The sequence below is a fragment of the Miscanthus floridulus genome, chromosome 2 (assembly GCF_019320115.1).
Source record: "Miscanthus floridulus cultivar M001 chromosome 2, ASM1932011v1, whole genome shotgun sequence".
NCBI lineage: Eukaryota > Viridiplantae > Streptophyta > Magnoliopsida > Poales > Poaceae > Miscanthus > Miscanthus floridulus.
Window position 1 is genome coordinate 14,772,842 of NC_089581.1, and position 23,903 is coordinate 14,796,744.

Here is a 23,903-nt window from a genome sequence, read left to right on the forward strand (position 1 = left end):
GATGGATCAAGTGCAAAAGGGGGCTGCGGCAAGGTGATGCACTGACTCCATACCTCTTTCTTTTGGTGGCTGATGTCTTACAGCAGCTGATCAAACAAGACTCGGGCATCCGTCACCCCTCCATTGACGGTCCATGCCCAGTCTTACAATATGCAGACGACATGCTACTGCTAGTCCGTGCGGAGCTGACTGATGTCAGGCGGCTAAAGACAACATTAGATGACTTTGCACTGGCCACTGGACTTAAGATCAACTTCTCCAAAAGCACTCTGGTGCCCATGCACGTTCCTGAGAACCGCCTTCAGCGCGTTGTGCGTATCCTGCAGTGTCAAAAGGGGTCCTTCCCACAGGTATACCTAGGTTTGCCTCTGTCCAATGTCAAGTTGAATCTCGCCGCTTTCACCCCGCTCATCTCCAAAGTGGACCGTCAGCTTGCTGGGTGGCAGTCAGCCCTCCTGAACCACCAAGGGCGGCTTGTCCTCATCAATTCGGCACTTGACGGCCTTGCAACCTATATGATGCAAGCTGTGGCCCTCCCACCAGGAGTGATCGCGGCCATTGACAAGAAACGGCGTGCCTTCCTCTAGGCTGGAACAGATAAGACCTCAGGAAGCAAATGCCTAGTACGATGGGAGGTTGCCCAGAAGCCAAAAGTTGAAGGAGGATTGGGGGTGCGCGATCTGGCTACACAGAACGCCTGCCTCCTCCTTAAACTGCTGCACCGCCTACACCATACAGAAGAGTCAGCATGGGCAGCCTAGGCATGGCAACACACAGACCTATCAACATTGGAGGGGGCCAATGACGGTAACCACTGGGATGGCCTGAAATCTCTACTGCCAGCATACAGATGTATAACCAAGGTCGTCATTGGAGATGGTGCATCTACGACGTTCTGGTGGGATTCATGGACAGAGGGCACCACGCTGGCACTCAAATTTCCCTGCCTACTCAGTCACTGCACTCAGCCAAATGTTTCAGTCAGGGAAGTATGCATTCGCGGCCTTGCGACCATCCTAGTGCCGCGACTCTCTCCCCAGGCATGCAGCGAGAAGGCTGAGGTCGAGGCTATCATTGCTTCCATCAACCTACAACAGCAGCCAGACGAACGCTCCAGCAAGTTTACTTGCACGGCGAACAGGCTGGACACCGGCAGCATATACCGTGTCTCGACACACTCCGGACAAGTCAGTATGATTGACAACTTCGTCTGGAAAAGCCGTGCTCCCCCCCCCCCGGGTTTGGTTCTTCGGTTGGTTGCTGCTCCATGAAAGAATTCAGTGCCGAGCAAACCTCCACAACAAGCATGTCCTGGATGACGACATTTGCGAACTCTGCGGCCAATCCGCTGAGACATGTGACCATCTCATCTTCTAGTGCACGGTCGCTAGATCTTTCTAGAACCACCTTGGATGGAGAGACCTGCCTATCCCTCCTGTCAACAGGCTCTGGGAATTGCCCAGGCCGGCCGAGGTGCCATCAAAGCTCTTTTCTACAATGATTCTCCTCTGTTGCTGGCAAGTTTGGAACCATAGGCACGACGTCGTCTTCCGTCAGCAACAGCCTTGCCTTCGGCGGCTGCTTGCTACTGCCAAGGAAGCATGTCGCCTCTGGAGCTGCCGCCTAAAAGTCGAAGATCGATGGATAGTTGACAAGTGGTGCGCAATGTTTGTAATGAACTAAGCTCTCCTACCTCCTCATTTGTAATCTAAATATGACTACGGGTCCTCGACCCTGTAGGTGCCTTGGCACCCTCCATCCACCGGCTCGCCGGAATCAATGGAAAATCTATTCAGGTGGGGCTCTCACCCCTCCGGTGATGTCTTCAAAAAAAAAACATGCACCTTAAACAGTGCAAAATGTTGATTGAGTAGTTAAAACTTGGCATCTGTGCAATTGCTCCGTGACATCGTGTCAGGGAATACTGTGGTCGCACTCCACTTGCTATACATAGAAAAATAGGATGTGATAAAGGGAATAAGACAACAATAAAAGAAGCGAGCAAAGAGAGCCATGCATGCAACTAACGGACATGCATGCATATTATTCATGGACAAAATAGGATCTAACCAAGATGACTTCCCATGCAACACAACGAGAGTACGAGACATATTGTATAAACTAGCTGGACAACGAAGTATATTATCAAAAGCTTTGCCTCGATCCAGTTATCAAAAGTTTTTTTTTTTGATAAAACGTATCTGTATTACTTAGATAAGGAAAAAAGACAGACACAGACACATACAGATACGAAGGTACGGAAAATAGAGACAGCTGTCCTAACAAATATGCACGGAAGCCCCTAGAGAAAACAAAAATCACAAGAAGGTCCTTGGCCACCATGCTCGTTCGAGAACGCCGCCACCGTCCATCTCCGGCGTCAAGAGCACCCGCCGCCGCCCAGATCTGGAGGAGCCCCATCGCGTAGAAGCTTTGTATCGAGCTACAGTAGTCGCCCGACGCCGAGGCCGGGTCGATTCCGTCGTTGAAGAAACGTCGGCCGGGGACGCACCCCGAGCTCCTCCGACCTTAAATCGAAGCTCGCCGTCGACTCGCGCCGAGGGAAGCTCGAAGCTCGATCCATACTCCAGCAAGCCGCATCACCCGCAGCCATCTCCGCACCCTTGACAAAGTACGCCGCCGACACCGCCGCCTCTCCGAGACGACGGAACGGCAGTCCGCGCAGACTCCTGTACAGCCGGTGAAGCCGGACTACACCTCCACGCGCTCGTCGCCGGCACCGGAGTAAAGCGCCGTCAAGACGGGGAAGAGCACGAGAGGACCTTATTCCTTGACGACGACACCGTCGCCGCCTCGACGCCGTCGCCGGACACCAAAGGCAAACCCTACACCTAGAGGGACCTAATCTACACTGTCGGGTGGAGAGCCACTCGTTCCCCTCACATCCGAGGCCAAAAAGTCCATCAGAAGCGAGGAAGAACGGTGGTCTCGCCGGCGGAACACCTGTGTTTGTCTCCGCCTCCGCAGTCGGCTGGAGAGTGAGAGAGGTTTCGAGAGAGACCGGAAGCGAGGACGGTCAGAAACCGAAGAACGAGCTGCTGCCGCAGGCACACTCGACTGTTCCTCTCAGATTATTACATGGAGGAACTGTGCCTGCATCTTGTACGCATGCATGCTGGACACCAGCGCCCGGCGCCCCGGCCGTAGCTCGATCTCTTGTCACGTACTCCCTCTGTCCCTTATTGTGTGTCGTTTCCGGTTTTCGTGCCACAAGTTTGACTCGATTTGTAGAAAATACGTGCAACATTTGTATCTCCAAATAAATTTATTAAAAAACTAGATTCAAATATCTTTCTAATGATACTAATTATGTACTATAAATATTAATATTTTTTAATATATATTTAATCAAAGTTGTTTCTTGGGAATCGCAAACGACAGATAAAAAGGGACGGAGGGAGTACTGTCTGCTTCATTCGACAGTAAATCCACTGTTGACGCACACGTTGTAATATCGTCTCTTAGCAGGTACTAGCAGTAACTTGATGAGATTTATGTCCCATTTGTAGATTCCGCACGTTACCGTTTGTTACTATATGCAGTACAGCAGGTACGTTTCCCGCCTGTTCCAAATAATATACTTACATATTCCTCGGTCCCATATTAGTTATCATCGGTGGCGGAGCCAGAAGTTCTGCATAGGGGACAGCCAAGTACAATCATAATTAAACTAAATAAAAGTGATTAATCAAACAAAAATGATTTAACAAATTATTGCTAAGTTACCTTGATCACTGCTCACTAATTGCCTAATAGTGATAGGCCTTTGTATAATTGTATAGTTCGTGGCCTAGGGCTCCCTGTTCGTCGCAGATCCGCCCGTTGTTATCATTCGAGCTTTGAACACAAAAATTAAGAAGAAATAAAAAAAAGGTTTGATGCACATGAAACAGGAAAGAGATATAAATAGAGATGTATTAGAAAAAGAGAAATGCGTATTGAGAAGTAAAAATGACAACTAATTCAGGACAAGTGTAAAAGGCTGCCCGTTGTTATCATTTGAGCTTTGAACACAAAAATTAAGAAGAAATAAAAAAAGGTTTGATGCACATGAAACAGGAAAGAGACAAATAGAGATGTATTAAAAAAAGAGAAATACGTATTGAGAAGTAAAAATGACAACTAATTCAGGACAAGTGTAAAAGGCTAAAATAACAACTATTATGAGATGGATGGAGTAGTTCTTGTTTAAAAAATACTCACATTCACCGAGATTTTAGACTTGTAAAATTCTTTGTAACATCATCTACAGAATATATTATTATTGAATTTTTGGCTGGTAAACTTAAGATGCACCTTCCTATATATATATATATATATATATATATATATATATATATATATATATATATATATATATATATATATATATATATATATATATATATATATATATATATATATATATATATATATATATCCACTCATCCTAGGTTGCTTTTATTCCTAATGGACACATTACTAGTGGTAATAATAATATTATAGCTCAAAAAATAGCTTACTCCTTCATGTTTAGTAGCTGGGATCAGCAAATAAACTTTCTTACTTAAAATTAATCTTGCCAAGGTCTTTGATAGAATCGAATGACATTCTTGCTCGCCTCAATCTAGCTAAAAGTTCCATTAGTCTGACCAAGGAGTGCATATCTTGCACCTAACTCTCAGTCCGTCAATTCTAGCATCACCCTTAGTTCCACCCCAACGAGGTCTCAAGGAAGGTACACCCTCTCGCGTAACCTTTATGTCCCGTACAAGATTAATATATGAGTCTGGTTGTTCACTTTGCTTGGATGATAACCCACAACCAAATATCCCCTTCTCAGCGCCGTCACGAAGTCCAAAATGCTACCCTCACACATCCTTTTGGAAGACTTCAGGCCACTATTCTAAATCTATCTTCTACAACTCTTTTCTCAAAGTAAAACATTTCCTGAGTAGCGCAACTGTTTCTATCAAATCCACCAGAGGCACACTAACATCTAGAGCCAACCCTAGCGCTTGGGGTTGGACAATTTTCATGACCATTTAATGCCTCTCTTGGTTCATTCTACCCTAATTAATATAGTTGTTGACCAATCTGGATGTCAAGAACCACCTCCTGGAATACCACTTTTTACCATGTTCGCTTGATCGTATTAGCCATGCTTATCAGCCATGATACAGTATTTTTCTCTCACAACAAAATAGCATAAGCCGGCTTATAAGCCACAGAAATGATCAAACGAACAGGGTGAAGCACTAGCCATACTTATTTATAACGTCTTTAATCAATACAGTTGTTGACAAATTTGGACCCCAGAAACCACCTCCTGAAATACCACTCTTATTTATAATATCTTTGTAGAATTTTTGTATGTGCCAATTGTTTTCACGTAGGATCAAGACCACCCCCTCTGGAAGCTAGCCAGCATAGGTTAGTGCACTACCAAGGAAGTTTAGAAGTGTCTAATCACGTAAGACCATGCCTAAACCCTCTCGAGGACTAGAAGAATCATACGTACCACAAGTAGTGCACATCATCAAAATAGTATGGCAACACACAACTGTCCCCCAATCACCACTTCTCATGGTGGTTGCTTAGACAGGCATTGGCAATAGTAAAAAAGCCTCACGATGCTTTTGTCTACATTGATAAGAATTATAAGTATTGTGGTAAGGAAAATACTCTCCCTAAGCTCCTACAAGAACTTCACTTTTTCCTTGCTATCTTGGGGGCTTACACCTTGGTCAACCACTAGGCATAAGTGAAGGTGGCAGAGGCAACTTTCCAACTCCAAGAGTATCCCGAAGGATAGAGTTGGTGATCAACCAAAAATCGATGTTTGTCAAGCGACTAGGATACCATTGCTGTCAATAATTGAAGTGACAGAGCAGTGGTAAAAAAAAAATCAATGGCCAACATATATCGAAAATCTTAGAGATCCTAGATTGGTCTCTTGCAGAAAAACCAGAGATAAATGCCAAGACGATAGTAGGCTGCGACGACATCGCGACATGCCCTCTTTTTGAGATCACACACATTAAAAAAATCAGAAGACATGACAACTATGTAACACTTTGCCCACGTGTGTTTTGGTTGGTGACCTGCTGCCCCCAAACACTTTTGCCCTAAGTAGACTCTCATTTTTTGACATCTGTGTAGACTATATGGTACTCACTCAAATATTATTTTTTATAAGGTGTATTAGTATTAAGTCAGTCTTTTAAATGATGCTAGCACTATTAATTTCCTTTAAAATACATAATCAATTACTACAATAACAAAGTCTTGTCTTACTTAAAACACGTGAAATAAGAACATATCAATATATCTTTTTCACAAAAATACATATATCCAGACTAATTGATCGACAAAGTCTACAACATTTGGCCTTTTCGAATCCTAGTACGCTCTTCATTTTAAAATGAATGAAATAATATATAAGATTTGTAGTAGTCCACTATCTAGAAAAGATCAAAGGTAGTTTAGTGGATGATTCTAAAAAAAGTAGTTTAGTGGGGGCAAGATAGTATCTATCCGAATCTTAAAACTTCAATTTTCCTAGGTTCCCGAGGCAAGATAGTATGGCCCCGTTCGCTTCGCTAAAAAACAAGCTGAAACACTGTTCCGGCTGATTTGGTATGAGAGAAAAACACCATTTCGACAAAAAAAACAAGCTAAAAAAGACGGATTATAAGAGAAACGAACATGGCCTATCTATGCAAATCTTAAAAACTTCATTTTTTCTAGGTGAATGCGCGGAGGTAAGACACGCACATAGTAGGTCCAAGCTGGCAATCACGCAGTGGATAAACTATGGCACGAGCACATTTCCCCCTGCCTGCGCTTGTCTACAGCCTCGAACCCCGGCCCTATTTGGCTGGCGGAAAAAAGACCCATCCTAATATTGATGTTGATTTATTTTAAAAAAATACTATTATTTTGCTAAAACAATACCGCTGATTAGTTCCAGCGAACCCGGCTCCACTTTCTCCCTCGCGGCGGCAACCAATTGCTTCGGGACAGCTCGAGCCAGGCACATGAGCGCTTCTGTTCTGCGAGCGTTTGGTCGAGACGAGCACATGCCGAGGGAAACGTAAGCGGAACGCGAGAAATCGCTGGGCACGGCGCACGGGGCGGGTGCGAGTGGACCGGCGGCATGGTCCGGTTGCGCTTGCGGCCTTGCCTTGCTTGCGCGCAGGCCCAGCGCAACCGCAGCGGCAGCCATCGCTGATCTGCTGGCTGCTGCCTCCTCCGTTCCGCTGGCCCCACCAGGGCCACCACCAGACGACGACACCGGCCCTTTATTCCGCCCGCTTTTCTCCCTTTTGCCCTTGCGACGGACGGACCCATCCCTCTTCGCCCATGTTTTCACTTGGCTCCCACTCCAGACTCCACTTCCGCTGCCATGCGTCGGCTCCGCTCCCCCCATCATCTTGAAACGAAACGAAACGAAACCCCCAAACCCCAAGAGGCCCAAAACCACCGGGGGATTCCGCGAGATCTGAACGCCATGGTGGCCGCCGGGGCAGCAGCGGCCGCGCCCCGGCTGAACCCGTCGCCGTCCCCGCACCGCCGCCGAGCTTCCTCCGCGCTCTCCCCGGCAAAGTCCAACTCCAACACCAACGCCAACGCCAACGCCGGCGCCGGCGACGCGCGGCCCAAGCCCAAGGCTAAGGTCGTCTCCTCCCGCTACCTCGCGCCCTCCTCCAAGTCCACCTCCACCTCGACCTCGACCTCGACCTCCACCACCACCACTTCGAGCTCCAACTCCACCTCGACCTCGGCGTCCACGCCCTCCCGCCGCTTCGCGTCGCCGCTGCCGAGGCGCTCGGTCTCCGTCGACCGCCCGCGCCCAGGCCCGGCTGGCAATGCTGCCGTCGGGGAGACCGGGGGACCCAATGTGGGCACCACCACCACCACGAGGAGCCTCTCTGTGGCATTCCAGGGCCGGTCCTTCTCCTTCGCGACAAGCAAGGCGAAGCCTGCCACGTCCCCGTCTCCGTCGCGGCGACCACAGGCTTCGGCGGCGGGGTCCATCACGCCGGAGAGGAGTCGTCCAGCTATGGGGACAGTGCCGGAGAGGGGGAAGGGGTTTGAGGGGGGCCATGCTCACCACAGGTGGCCGATGTCGGCGAGGCTGTCGCAGGGGTTTGAGGGGAATCCGCTTACCAAAAGCTTGGATTGCTCTTTGCACAAGAGGGACGCGGCCGTCCTTGCTGCTGTCCGGTCACTGCGGCAGTCCATGGTGTTTGAGGAGGGGGTGCGGCGTTCCTCGTTCGATAGTGGGGACTACCTGATGTCGTCTGACACAGAGAGTGTGTCGTCTGGGAGCAATTCAGGGTCTCAGGATGCGGGCATTGGCATTTCGCACAGAGCACGCCCATCCCCAAAGGGTATGAGTGTGCCAGCACGGTTCTTGCAGGACGCTGCAGTCAGCAGGTCACAAAGATTCGCAGATCCTGGCACTCCATACTTGCCGTATACCTCTGGGTTGGCCGCATCTCCAAGGACGGCGCCGGTCAAGAAATTGCTGCAAAATGGCTTTGTTTCATCTCCACTGAATCGGTCAGTCAGGCAATCTTCACCAAGTAAGCTTACAGGCAATCCATCAAGGAGGATGTCAAGCCCATCACGGGGGAGAAACTGTGTGGGGTCGGGCACTTCATCTTGGGATCATCAGGGAAGAAGCTCATCTGGTTATGCTTTGAATGGTGAAGTGAGGAGGAGGTGGCATGGGGGTAGTAAGGTTGACTGTGAACATCTATTAAGAATTTTATCCAATCGACATTTGCAGTGGCGGTGTGTGAATGCGCAGGCTGATGCTGCACTTGCTGCACAAAAGTTGACAGCAGAGGTGAGTATATCCATTGACAAACCAATTTATGGACTTCTGAATTCTAATACATGAAATGTGTTCCTCCTGTATAATTAACATAAATTGATGTCATCTCAGAATTCAGTAGTATGTGTAAATGGCTATATATTTGGAATTTATAACTTGCTTGATTTATTCAAATTCAGATTAGTTTGTGTAAGATGTAATTGATTAAATTCAAGGCCAGCATTTGCAAGCTAGCTATAAGCAGGAGCTATGTGCTCGCACTAATCATCCGATTTCACTTATTTTCACAAAGTAATTCTGTGAAGTTTACACATCTTATAGGTTGCAATTACCTTTGTCTTTTGCGCCATAGTTTATGTTATCCGAACTTTATATTTATCGAAGTTTTTTAGTTCCTTGGGTGTAGGTTCTTCAATAGAGGCAAACTGGGCAATCTATGTATATCAGAATACTAGATAGAAAGCATCTTGTCAGGTCACACACACGCAAAAACTATGTAACACAGTTGGAACGGCAAAAAGAACCAGGAAAGATTTGACAATGACATGCCTTTTATGTTGGAGCTGTAAACAAAACTAATACCAGTAGGATCTGCTTGAGAAGTATCAGTTGGCATGCTAAAATATGTCATGTTCATTAACTTTTAGAATGGAAGTTTGTATACTGCACCTGTTCATTGCCAAATGGAAGTCTGTCTACCCATTTTTATTATCTTATTGGTTAACTGAAACTCTGAAAGTACTACTATTTCAATTAAAAAATGCTAGGCAAAAGCCTTAATTTCAACCATAATATTTGTGTAGCTAAGATTGCCTTTTCTACTTCATTACTTCTCAATAACCCTTCTTCTTTGGCCTTTTCACCAGAAGTACTTATCTGATGCATGGATTACTACCCTAGGGATGCGTAAATCTGTTGCTCTTAAGAGGTTCCAGCTACAGTTATACCGAAACAATTGGAAGCTCATGACAGTTCTAAAGGGACAGGTAATAACCAATTTTAGTTTTCGGTGCATGACTGCAAGTAGTATGCTGCCTTTTAGTTTTCGGTGCATGACTGCAAGTAGTTTGCTGCCTTTTTCATATCTTTGCAAGATCATTTTTCTGCAAGTAGTTCATCGGATTATCTGGAATTATCCTCCATGTCTGGCTGACATTTGCTAGCCTGTCAGGCATTGTTAGCAAGATAATATTTTGCCAAAGAAAAAGAAGCCCCTGAAAAACTGAGACCTAGTTAGTTATAAGCCCAGGGCCATTGCCCATCTTGACAGATGTATTCAAATATCTGCACAGTTGCAGGCTGGCCGTTTTGATTCTTATTTCCTCTGCTCAATAGATTACACATGGTCCTTTACTATGAACAACTGTAAAGTTAAAAAGGAAGACCAGCTCACCAGCATGTGGACTCTGTAGTGGGGCCTTAGATATAACTGTAAGCTTTTATAGTACTTAATTAGTAACAACTTTAGCTAGTTGTATCTTAACCTGGTAGTAATTCACCTTTTACCTTTGCCTTGTTTCTAAAAATCTAACGAAAACTGCTTGATACAGATGGGTTATCTAGAAGAATGGTCTTCATTAGAGAGGGACTATGTGGATTCTCTATCTGGAACTGTGGAGGCTCTAACTGCCAGCATTTTGTGCCTTCCTGTTACTGATGGAGCAAAGGTTGTTAATAGCACACCATTGTGCATACTTGTTTCTATATGTTTCTCTTCTGTTCTCTGTGTATTAAAGATCAGTTTCTTCTTTGCCACTTTGTATTTGCAGGCTGATATCCAAGATGTGAAAAATGCCGTTGGTTCTGCTGTTGACATCATGCAAACAATAGGAAGTTCAATATGTTCATTATTGGCTAAGGTGCTGTGTACATTGAATTGCTTTCCTGTTTCATTTTCTTTGTCACTAGTTGCTTGTCAACCACTACATCTTAATTTATGGACATGGGCCGTATAAAAGAACTAGCAACCTGCATAACAAGGCTTAACAATGGATGGTTGGATTGGTTGAGACTTAATCCCAGCCAGCCGATTCCCTCATCAGGCTGCTTTAGAAACATTCTCCAATTTCTCAAGCATAGGAGATGATTTTTCTCTTCTCTAGGGTCTGTAGAGTAACGTCCTCATTATGCATTTGCTAGTTGGGGTTAAAAATTAAAGATATTACAACTGAATGCATTTCAAAGCTCCAATTATCTTAGTAATCAATTTTGCCATCACCATACCAAAAAGGGGGGAAAAACTATGAGCTCTTGTGAGGCTTGCACAAAAATAATATAGCACAAAGCAATTTTTGAGAGGCTTACATTTGGTGAAATATTTGTTCCAAGTTGCTGCATTTGTTATTTTGTTTGACTGAAATCATCTGTCGGTGTGCAGCTGGCTGGAACAAGTATTTTGGTTTCTGATCTTTCCAAAGTTGCTACCCAAGAGCGCACTCTAATGGAGCAGTCCAGGGAATTGCTGTCCACACTTGCAACAATGCATGTAAGTACTGAGATCCAATCCAGCCGCCTCCGGTTCTGACCCTATGTATATTTATAGCATTTCTAATGGACACAATCCAATAATTTTGCTGAAACAGGTCAAATACTGTAGTCTACAAGGGCAGAGAGTACAGACAACTCACAGGAGCTCTATGCATTCCTAGTCAGACTACTACTATAACCCCCCACTAACCGAAGAATGTAGGTGCAATTGCAAATTCTGGTGGCTTGGTTGGTGCCCACAGAGCAATCTGACTCATCTGAAGGTGCTATCTAGACTAGTCCCAGTAGTCTTGGCGGATATGGCCCTCTAGTTCTGATTGCTGATTTTGATGTATGCTAACCAATGCAGAACAGATGGCATGCAATGTGTATAGATGTATCTCATTTGTTGGTTTTAGCTGAGGAATAGGTCAGATGCTAACTAGCTAGTAGCTAGATTGGGTTAATTTTGTTAATCATCAGATGACTAACGACTACCAGGGAAATGCAACATAACTTCTAGCGGTACATTAGATTGCTTGCCTAAAAAACACGTCGCTATTTCGATCTTCGGAGTGACATGGTTACTTGTTGCCGATACAAGTATCCGACTGGGGCTCACTGCGTGTGGATGTATGTAGGCTGCCCTCGTGCAACGTTCCATCTGCAAATGGTATCCCATGATTGTTGTAGCCTAATATGGCTAAAAACCCAAAAGATTTGGTTTGTTCGTCGGTTCGTACATGAATCCAGGTCTGTTGGCGTCAACGTTGAGACAAGATCTGCCCCTCCTGGTCTGGCTGGTGCTTCGAAGCGTCCCAAAAAAATGAATTACGCGGCCCTAAAATCAATACAGCTGGTACAGAAATAGCGCGTGGCCACAAACCGTGCCCTCAATTTGCTTCACAATCTGTGCAAATTCACATGGCGCGGTGGTCAGTGGTGACTGAGGAATCACCAGGCTGGGTTTCAGTGAAAGCATAAAGGATCACGACAAGCCGGCACCTGATGCACACGAAGGGAGCAGAGCAGGCAGAAAATGCTGAAAGCGAGGGCGTGGCAATGAATCGGGTCGCTTCACTGCACTCACGGGCACGAGGCGGGGTAGCCATCATTGCAGTTGCAGCAGCGCCCGAGCGGGACCGACGGTTGCACAGCTGCCTCTGCCTGCGCCGAGAGGCCTGGTGCCGGTAGCCATCATCCCATGCCCATGCCGTGGGGCGAGATCGATTTACCGGAAAGAAAGCTTCATCGCCCGCAGCGGCCACGACGAGTCCATACGACGCGACTCGGACCGTCGGACGCCTGTGACCTGTGCCCGGCCGAAAACGGCGTCAATTGCAGGAGAAGCAGCCGCGGCCGACACAAGATGAATCATTGTGGCTGATTAGCTGGTGGCACCTCTTGATCTTGCTACAGCGCCTTTCTGTGATCCTGTCCCGTGTCTCCTCCACGTGATAAATCTGGAGATGTTGAGGGGATTGGTCTCGTCTTACTGACCCTGAGGCTGCAGCATTCAGCAACGACAGGAGTGGCAAAAATCCAAATGCCTTGGCCATCTAGTGCATGGTTCCTATAGCCCTATAGGGGAGGAGAACAGAGAACGCACAAGAACTTATTGAAGTGAATGGTAATACATGCCAGCTATAAGGTGATGTGAGCACCTCTTGTGCATGTAACTCTAACTCTCCTTATTAATACATGCATTTTGGTTTTGGACGAAACCTGGTATAGTATGTAGGGATAGCTCAGCACAGCAGGGCTGCAGCGGTAGAAAAGCGCCACGTTTTTCTATATTGAAGACTGCATATTCGATTCTTGGTTCCTGCAAGGTGAAGAGAGTCAGAGAATATTACAGGAAGAATAGTAAGTCTAGACGTCTAGTCACATCTCAGTTCAGATATTCCTGCGCTTGACGCCTTTGCAGATAAATCAAATTACCTGTCAGCTGCGTCTCAGCAAGTACCCAACATCCATCCAGTCTGCTGAAATCAAAAGAACAGTGCCACAGGCTCACAGCCTTGACGCATAATCTGCAGTCTGGAATCAGGCATGAGATGTGATGAATTGAACTGGCATTGTCAATCCAGAAGACCAAAAATGTATTTAACACCTTTCAATATGAAGCTGAACATCCAGATATACTGAAGCAGTCTTGAAAGAAAAAAAAAATCCAGCACAAGTTTTTGCTCAGATACAAAACATGCTGATGTGGTGACATGTAACTGCATATCTAGGACAAACAAATACGAGAATTAACACCTTTCAATATGAAGCTGAACATCCAGATATACTGAAGCAGTCTTGAAAGAAAAAAAAATCCAGCACAAGTTTTTGCTCAGATACAAAACATGCTGATTTGGTGACATGTAACTGCATATCTAGGACAAACAAATACGAGAATCAAATGAGAACAATCTTTATCAGGGCAAAGTAAACCAATTCAGCCGCAAATATATCAATGTTTGTTTGAATGCCAAAGAGTTTGGAAAATCTGACAAACTCATGACGCAAGACCAGTCAAAATGTTTCAACAACACATGTGGAAGTGGAATGTACAGCATACAAGAGTGTGCACGCATTGAATGAATTACAAAGGTAAATTACCATGGCATCATAAGCTTGATAAGGATAGAGGATAAACAATTGTGGATATTCCATATATTAAAACAACAAAAAATGTGAAAACGACGAATTCACATACATTATACAATAACAAAACAGAATTAGGAGTCAGGGCGATGACTGCATAAGTGCTTTCTTTTCCTTCTTGTAAATGCTATTAACTGGCCACTGCCAATTCTTACAGTCTGATGTCTTTTCTCCTCTGTTTTTGTGGTTCCCATTTTATTAGGCTCTATGGTTGAACGGATCTCAGGATTTTCATGTGAAGTAACCGTCAATTTTCTCTTTTTAGTTATTTCATTTGGACCTAGATTGTCATGGTCCTCAACGCCAGCAGAATCATCCCTGCTAATCGTATCATTCTTTTCTCCAGTGAATGAATTAACACTTCTCTGAGTTCTCTCTCCAACACTAGTGATAAGCAAATCTTCAGCAGGTATAGCAATGGGTTTCTGCACAACTGCAGGGTTCGAAGGGCCATTTTCAATTGGGTACTTGCCATTCTCTTGAAACATATGATTTTGCACAGCATTGACTCCACCCTGAACGACACTGTCCTCAGGTTGTCTCAATAGCATCTTGCAGTTCATTGCGCCCTGAAACTACAGCAGCAGATTCTTCCTGTTCAGAGCCAGAGGGAGGTTTGACATCAGCTGGCACTGAACTTAATTCTTTGTTCATAGACGTATTCAAGGTTTCTCCAGGTCCGATGGCATTGAAGGGTTGACTGATCGTTCCCTCACCTGTACCATTCTCTATTCTTGTGTCTACATCATTCTCAGATGCACCAGTGATTTTCTGCAATTGCTCAGTGTGTGATGATACACTCGAGATCTTGTAGAATTCTGGAAGCACTGAAGTTTTGCACACTGTTCCCTGACCTGCAATTTTACCAAGATGTATATGAGTGATCTACACCATGTAACTGTACATTAATACATTACTAATACACTAATAAGTAATAATGACCTCATCCACTTTACCATTAATCAAAGGTGCACCAGCACACTCCTGCAATTCAGCTGTAACCTTCTTGGGTATTTTAATGCTGTCCATAGATACAACAGTCTCCTGCACTTCCACAGCCTCTATGAACGCATAACCATCCTTCACATCTGAATCTAAAATATCCTCTGGTGTAGCATCCTCCGAGGATGTGTTCATAATATCAATCATAGCATCCTCTAAAGGGGTGCTAATAATGTCCTGAAGATTTACTTCTGTCATGGTTAAATCAAGAGGGTCTTCACGAGGATGCAAATCTTCAGTTTTGTTATTTGTGGTGTCACCTGTTGTGAGAAGTGCTAAATCAGGAGTACCTCCCGTGGGTTGAATTCTCATCATTTCGTCCAACTTCAGTATAGTGTTTCCCTCGACGTGATCATCACCAACCTGTTCCATCTTCGCAACAGTAGCTTGAGTAGGAGCCACAAAATTTAGAGAGATTGTGGCTGATTTAGCACTTCCAATTCCTGTTCCAGTTGGAACACCACTTTGCATAATCTGCACAACAATTCAAGACATAAGCATGTCCTCTCTCTTGCGGTTTAAGTAACTAGATTTATAAGGTCATGATGTGAGAACAACCTGCTTAGCCTCCGCCATTTTAACAGTGATGTACAAATTAAGTGATTGCTTCATCCTTTTTGCATCAATTTCACTTTGAAATAAGGTTCTAATTCGTCCCTGCACTGTATTTACCAAATCAACCTGCTTGTGGTCCAAAACATTCATCAACAACACATGACATGTATTCATTGGACTCAACACAGACAGATCGAAAAAACCATTTTAACAGTATTACCAGAACTTTATCAGTATGCCCAGATAACTGATAGGATATGATTGGACATTCAACTGGAGTGGAGATCCAATGACGTGTAATTCGCCAATACCATTCTAGGTAACAATTCCTTGCATGAGTAGGATCTGAAGTCCCTGTTTCCTGGTGCTTAACAACAGAGATGAGCCTGTTCTCCCATTCCTTAATGTACTTATTATGGTAAGTAGGCCAATGTTGATCAGCTTTACCCTGCATTGTAACACGTTCAACAACCTCAACTGGGTCTGGTATGTGCTGCAACATTCCAAATTGTAGCAAGACGTGATCAGGCACATGCATTTCCACTATCTGGAAGCATATTAATGGAGTCCTTGATAGCCAAACTGCAGATCCAAATGTGCATATTGCAGGAAGCCCAGCTACCAGGTCTGGTGTGTATGGGTCCCATGTGATCTGGAAAGCATAAGAAATATTACAGTGATATCATTTTCCTCTTGTAATGAGCATCTAAAAGCACAAACGCACTTCCTGAAGTAATGGAACACATCATACCTGGCAATCTAATATAGTATATAGCCCATGCCTACAAAACTCATGGTCCATGGATCGGACATTTTCACGGTTCTTGAAGGCAACATTCCACCTAGTTATCAGATGCTTTTCATATCATGGAGTATATATTGAAGTGAAAGAAAGTGGTAATAAAAAGCAATCTGTGGTAAAAAAGAACCAAGAAAAAAAACCTATTGAAGTGAAAGAAAGTGGTAATAAAAAGCAATCTGTGGTGAAAAAAAGAACCAAGAAAAAAACCTGCATCCAAGGGGTCGGTCATCGGGTAGAGCCTTATTCTCTAGTCGTTCAGGACAGCCTATCTGGATATGCTCCCACGCCCATATCTGCAATGTTTCTTGCAGAACATCAATTCTAGCATCAATCAAGAGAGCAATTTCTGCACTACACAACTAAGACATACTACCTGAAGAAGAGTGAGAAATGCACAGCAATTTGCTTTGCCCTTCATGCTGGCTTTTCCGAGCTCTCTGTAGAGGTGCGCAAGAACAGCAGCCCCCCAGGCCATCTCTCCTGAGGCATCGAAATCACGGAGTAGGGCCAAATATCGTAAGTGCACTCTAGTTCCACTTGGATCAGGAAATAAACTGTATCCGATTTGGTACAGTATATAGGCTCTTGCAGCATACTCTACATCTGCCTGATTAGCGCTTTCTGGTAATGTTTTGAAAGTGTCATGCAGCCATGCCATGTTGATAGAACCACCTTTGATCTGTGGAGGTTCTTGACCCAGAAGCTGTCTGCACAATTGCTCCCAATTACAGTTTGTCGGGCCAGTGACAGGAGCACCATGTACACGAAGTCCAGTAAGAATTGCCACATCCTTCAAGAGCACTGTAATTTCTCCAAACCTCAAATGAAAAGTCTGTGTTTCACGCCGCCACCTTTCAACCAGTGCATTTAACAAAGCATGGTCTAACTGGACCCTCTTCAAGAAAGATAGGTGGTAAAACCCAGAACGCTTCAATAACACAAGCATTCCCTCATGTCTCACTTCCCACTGATTAAGCCTGGTGCCATGTTCGATAAATCTAACAGGTTTGTAGATCTGCATAACAAATGGATGACAATCAAGATAAGCTCAATAACTGGATTTTCTTTGAAAGGCCCAATAGATAAACTGAACACATTAATTAATTGGAAATAAACATGTAAATGAAAAATTAAGGACAAGTTCTAAAATGTTACTTTCCCAACAAATATAACTTGTTAGTTCATATATGCAACTGCAATGCTTTAATTTCTCTATGAGAAATATTGATGCTGACAAGCATACGAGTACATGTTAGTAATTACGAGAGCATGGTCAACTGAACGTACCGCATGCTTAAGCGGCAGGCTCCAGCATAAGCAACTGCAATGACTAGCCTAAAGTACTAAAAATAAGCGCGACAGGCAACAGCCTCCTGCTTTTCGTAACACCATGAAACCAATCATAGAAGAAGCTGTAGTTCACATGAACATGCGCATTTGTGGTTTGAGCAGCCTACAACGTTGTAATGCCACTAGCAAGTCCCCCTAAGCGAGGTGCTAGGGTTTAGCAAAAATGACCTGCCCTTGGGGCTGAGCTGCGTCGCGGAGCTCCTCAGCCGCTGCGTCCATGGCAACGAGCGCGCGCGCCCGCGCGAGTCGGAAGATTTTCCTCGTCCGTTTTGGAACAGGGTGGAAGACGGCGGCGTGTTGCGGGTGGCAGGCAAAACCGGCGTCTAGTTGCTCGCGAGCTCCGAGTAGGGACTGGGGACCGTTCGACTTCGACCGGGCCAAAAGCCCACTCCGGCCTCGTGATCGCGGGCTGGACCAACTTGACGCGACGATCCAATCACCCGGCAAATTGGAGAAATCTGAAAAATAGAAAACCAGTTTTATCGTGTATTGGGGCGCTAAAACGGTGAGCAGACGCAGACGCAGGACCAGCGTCTGAGAAGAATCAGTGTAACCTGTTTTTTTTTAAAAAAACTAAACTTTTAGCGAGAACATGTACATGAATATCCTCACAAAAACACTAAATACTGAAACCAATAGAGATCTATCAAGCCAATTAACCATGACACCTCTGGCCTGGTGATCTCTATCTAAAGGTCTCTAAAGGCTGAAACCCTCACTCGAAAAGTGTCACTCGGAACTCGAGGTTCTTAGAATCCAACTACACCTGAGGACTTAGGAGCCACTCTTAAAACCGTGCGAAGCCTAGGTCCGCGCACCCCATAGCTGGCCTCGAATGGCACATGTCATGCAGTGTCAAGCGACACAGTGTGCGCAACGCATCTCTTCTAGCGTTGACCCGTTGACACAATCCCACCTAGCCGGTATGGTGAGGGGTGTTAGCGCCATCCTCTTGAACCCAACTAGACGACCAGAATCATCCGAGATACATATTGACACAAGGGATATATAGGAATGAAAATAAGAGAAAATGCACATGAAAACCTCTCTCTCATTCTTGTTTCTATATTTTGGGTTCGAAAAAACAGGGATAAAAAACTAGACCAGGGTATGTGGACGTTTTGAAACGGACAAATATCAATAGAGAACCGAAAAAATTAAGTTAAGGTCACATGATCTAATAGGTTTAGCGTTTAGTTTCCCAAAGTTCATTCGATACTTCCATTTTGTGCTTTTTGAGAACTTTACTTCATCAGCTAGAGATTGAACTTTGTCATAATAGATGCTTGAGTTCAAAATTCTTATAAAGGCTAGAATAAAAAGAATTATTTTTTCATAAAAGTATCAAAGTTATAGACTAGATTTTTGTCGCTACTTCGTTGACACATGAGCGGCTAGGGATGGCGGTTGGACCCATGGGTGTGAATGCTTGTGAGCATCACGCCCGCTAGCAATATATGTGGATGCCAAATCATACCTGTAGGATTCATCGGGGGCAAGGGCCTGAGATGAGTGAGCCTCACACCTACGGATGCCTATTGTGGCCTAGAACAAAAAGGACCGACCTACCTAATCAAATAGGATAAACTTGCTAATGGGCACAACTTAATATTGAGGACACTTTTTATTTATGCAATTAGCTCTTAGGGCACCCTCAACAATGATATCTCAGATGACTCTTAGAGATCCAACTCAACATTTTGTCTATGTGGAAGAAAGAGAAAACAGAGAAACCCAAGAGATGTCTCTTATTCCCACGCCTAGCTCAGACGAATTTCGAGGCCAATCGTGGGGCCCTCCACGCCCATGCCCATTCCTCTCCCTCTCCATCTTGCTTCTTGCGTCTTAGCTTCTTTTGGTCATGTGGCCCCGTTTGGTAGAGCTCTCGCCAGCTCCAGCTTCTTTGACGCATTCATTGTTCATGCACTGTTCACATTAGCTCTTTTCTCTCTCTCATCTCTCCTCTCACAAAGCCTGTAGGAGCAGGTGAAGCCAAACAAAACTAGCTTCACCTGCTCCCACTGGCTCATGAGAGGAGGAGAGAGGAAATAGAAAAAGAGCTCTTGTGAATAGTGCATCAACAGTGAATGCGTCAGAGAAGCTGGTGAAAGCTCTAGTTTAGTTTTAGTGAATTGATAAAACCCTAAGTGCTAACCTAGTTTATTAAAGTGATCATGAGATAGGTAGCACATTCCAAGTAATGAAGCAAATGAAGATCATGACATGATAATGGTGATGCCATGGTGATGATCAAGTGCTTGGACTTGAAAAAAAGAAAAAGAAAAACGAAAGGCTCAAGGCAAAGGTATAAGTGGTAGGAGCCATTTTGATTCGGTGATCAAGACACTTAGCGAGTGTGATCACACTTAGGTTCGATAGCTGTACTATTAAGAGGGGTAAAACTCGTATCGAAATACGGTTAGCAAAGTACCACTAGATGCTCTAACTCATTGCATATGCATTTAGGATCTAGTGGAGTGCTAACACCCTTGAATATATGTTTGTGAAAATATGCTAACACACATGCACAAAAGGTGATACACATTGTGTTTAACACTTGGGAGCAAGGGTTCGAAACTTCACCGATGGAGCGTCCGCCCGTACAGAAAAGACAAGATTCCACAGAGTGCACCGGACGCTGTCCTCGTGGGACCAGACGCGTCCGGTGGCTAAACCTAGGCGTCGGTCAGTCAGTAGAGACTGACCGGACTCTGAGCGAGTCCGATCATGTGTGACCGAACTCTAAAAAGCAGCGTTCGATCAATTATAAAAGAAAGTGGTACTCTCGGCCTGTGACCAGATGCAGGCGACCGGACTCTAGCTGAACACTGTTCAGCGTCCGGTCCTGCTGATGTTGCGGCGCACAAAGAAGAGGGTAAGTGATCGAACGTTGGGCGAGTCCGGTCAGGCGTGATCGGACGCGTCCGGTCACGACTGGAACCTTACTGGAAGTGCCCGAACGCTGGGGTCCTGTGTTCGGTCCTACACTGTAGAGCGTCCGGTCACAACTTAAGTGCACTGGATGACCATTGGGATTGGGCGATCAGCATTTGAAGCAGGGGCCACATGGCGTGCATCGCGCGACCGGACGCTGGGGTCCTGCGTTCGATCGATCTAACCAGCGCGTCCGGTCGCCTTGATTTTTCAGTGAACAGAGGAGCCAATGGCTCTATTCGTGGGGGCTCTCTATTTAAGCCTCATGGCTGGCTCAAGCTCACTCTCTTGGCCATTTACATTGACATAGCAACCTTATGAGCTTAGCCAAAGCCCTGCCACTCATATCCATTATTGATTCATCATCTTTGTGAGATTGGGATATAATCCAAGTGCATTGCTTGAGTATTTGCATCTAGAGGCACTTGGTGTTCGTGTTTTGCTGTGGGATTCGCTTGTTACTCTTGATGGTTGCCGCCACCTAGATGGCTTGAAGCAGCGAGGATCGTCGAGCGGAGGTTGATGATTGTCTCCAGCTCTAATCGTGGTGATTGTGAGGGGTTCTTGACCTTTCCTCGATGGAGAGCCAAAATGTACTCTAGTAAATTACTCGTGGCATATGTGATCCTCATCTTGTGTTGATTGTGTGGCACCCTATTGAGGGTTTGGCGTGTGAAAGGTCCTAATATGGCTAGAGGGGGGTGAATAGCCTATTTAAAAATCTACAAATCAACTAGAGCAATTTGATTAGTATGATAAATAGCGTAATGCAAACTTGCTCTAGCTCTTCAAGGGTTGCAAGCCACCTATCCAACAATTCTAGTTGCAATGATTACTTAGGCACACAAACTTGCTATGTAACTACTCACTAAGAGCCCTCAATCTTGCTACTCTAAAGAGCTCAACTAGATGAATATAAATAATAAAGCAAGCTCTCAATTCTAATTACACTAAAGAGCTTGTATCAACTAGTTTGCAAGAATGTAAATAAGTAAGTAGGGTGATTTTACCGCCATGTAGGGGATGAACCAATCACAAGATAAATATATAGCCAATCACCGGGAGAATACCAAAGACAAAAGACAATCGATTTTCTCCCGAGGTTCATGTGCTTGCCAACATGCTACGTCCCCGTTGTGTCGACCAACACTTGGTGGTTCGGCGGCTAAGAGGTGTTTCACAAACCTCGTCCACACGATAGGACACCGCAAGAACCGGCCCACAAGTGAGGTAACTCAATGACACAAGCAATTTACTAGAGTTACCTTTCGGCACTCCGCCGGGGAAGGTACAACTCCCCTCACAATCACCGGAGATGGCCACAAACAATCACCAACTCATGCCAATCCTCCACCGCTGCTCCAACCGTCTAGGTGGTGGCAACCACCAAGAGTAACAAGCGAAATCCGCAGCGCAACACGAATACCAAGTGCCTCTAGATGCAATCACTCAAGCAATGCACTTGGATTCTCTCCCAATCTCACAATGATGATGGATCAATGATAGAGATGAGTGGGAGGGCTTTGGCTAAGCTCACAAGGTTGCTATGTCAATGAAAATGTGCAAGAGAGTGAGCTTGAACCGGCCATGGGGCTTAAATAGAAGCCCCCACGAAATAGAGCCGTTGTACCCCTTTACTGGTCACAACGCGGGCTGACCGGACGCTCCGGTCATGTTGACCGAATGCTGGACCTCAGTGTCTGGTCGTGCGATGTGCGCCACGTGTCATCGGCTTTAAATGCCGATCACCCGATTTCAACGGTCAAGTGATGACCGGACGCATCAGTTAGAAGGTGACCAGACGCTGGACCTCAGCGTCCGGTCATTTCCAGTAAGGTTCCAAACGCGAATTTTCACAACCGGACGCGTCCGATCATGCCCGACCAGACTCACCCAGCGTCCGGTCACACAATGTCTCTTCTGTGCGCCCCATGTCAGCGTACGTCAGCACTGACCGGACGCACCTTGCCAGCGTCCGGTCGCTTTTAGCGCCAGCGTCTGGTCGAAGACCGAAACACACGCTCACTGCTGCAACTGACCGGACACGCCGGTCCAACAGAGACCAGCGTCCGGTCACTTATAGTGACCTCCGTCTTTTCTGTTTAGGGCGCTAGTGGAGTTTCTTACCCTTGCACCTAAACTTCACCACCCTTGATCAAATGTGCCAACCACCAAGTGTATCGCCTTTGTGCACAGGTGTTAGCATATTTTCACAAACATTTTCAAGGATGTTAGCATTCCATTAGATCCTAAATGCATATGCAATGAGTTAGAGCATCTAGTGGCACTTTGATAACCGTATTTTCAATACGAGTTTCACCCCTCTTAATAGTACGGCTATCGATCCTAAATGTGATCACACTCACTAAGTGTCTTGATCACAAAAATAAAATGGCTCCTATCATTTATACCTTTGCCTTGAGCCTTTTGTTTTTCTCTTTCTTCTTTTCCAAGTTTAAGCATTTTATCAACACCATGCCATCACCATCGTCATGATCTTCACCATTGCTTCATCACTTGGAGTAGTGCTACTTATCTTATAATCACTTTGATAAACTAGGTTAGCACTTAGGGTTTCATCAATTAACCAAAACCAAACTAGAGCTTTCAGCGTGTGATGCCAATTAGCGCGTGAACCTCCAAGTGAGTGAATCGCCACAACGATGATTAGCTTGCCGGCAAGCAAGTGAACCTCGGTAAAAAATCATTGTGTCATCATTTGATTCCGAGGTGATTGGTCTTCATTGGTATTCATTCTTATGATTGATTGGTTTATTCCTCGACTCGGCGGTATAACCATCTTGCTCTCTCTCTCTTTACATTACCGCAAATTAGTTGTCAAGCTTTTTAGTGTAGCTAATTATGAGAGCTTGTTAGTTTGGTTAGTGTGGCTCTTTAGTTAGTCTTTGAGAGCACACTAACTTAGTGTAGTGACATAGCCATTATGTGGATAGAAACTATATAAACTAGAATTGTAGTAGGTGGCTTGCATTTTTAGTAGGCTAGCGCAACACTTGCTTCACCTCATATTTGTCTAACCGGTTTGCTAAGTATTCTTGTAGAAATTTTTAATAGGCTATTCACCCCCCTCTATCCATTAGGACCTTATAGCTGGATCCATTAGGAGCTCTACAAATGGGGCGCCCTCACCTTCACGGCAAGGATGGGATGAGCGCTACCTGCTACGGTGGTCCAGTGGAGAGGAATGACTATCGACGGTGGACTAGGGTGGAGGAGGGGCGCAAGAAGCAGCGGTGGACTAGAGCGGCGGGGACACGGAGGGCAACGGTTGACTAG

General features: G+C 45.2%; 2 protein-coding genes across 2 annotated transcripts; one reads left to right on the forward strand and one right to left on the reverse strand.

Moving 5' to 3' along the window:
• The first annotated feature begins 7,423 nt into the window (after positions 1-7,423).
• On the forward strand, positions 7,424-11,827 carry LOC136538013 (QWRF motif-containing protein 2-like). Its single transcript, XM_066529996.1, has 6 exons — positions 7,424-8,857; positions 9,712-9,831; positions 10,396-10,512; positions 10,615-10,704; positions 11,223-11,330; positions 11,428-11,827. Exons 1-6 carry the CDS (start codon positions 7,514-7,516, stop codon positions 11,491-11,493), a joined length of 1,845 nt encoding a protein of 614 aa, XP_066386093.1. The 5' UTR covers positions 7,424-7,513; the 3' UTR covers positions 11,494-11,827.
• Positions 11,828-13,059: 1,232 nt separating this feature from the next.
• Positions 13,060-19,162, reverse strand: LOC136536131 (uncharacterized). The gene is made up of 12 exons (XM_066528524.1): positions 19,150-19,162; positions 17,478-17,494; positions 16,696-17,337; positions 16,530-16,615; positions 16,272-16,362; positions 15,741-16,172; positions 15,524-15,646; positions 14,920-15,439; positions 14,543-14,817; positions 14,119-14,478; positions 13,253-13,424; positions 13,060-13,136 (listed from the first exon to the last, which is right to left on the reverse strand). The coding sequence occupies exons 1-12, from the start codon at positions 19,160-19,162 to the stop codon at positions 13,060-13,062; spliced, it is 2,808 nt and encodes a 935-aa protein (XP_066384621.1).
• Positions 19,163-23,903: the final 4,741 nt, after the last annotated feature.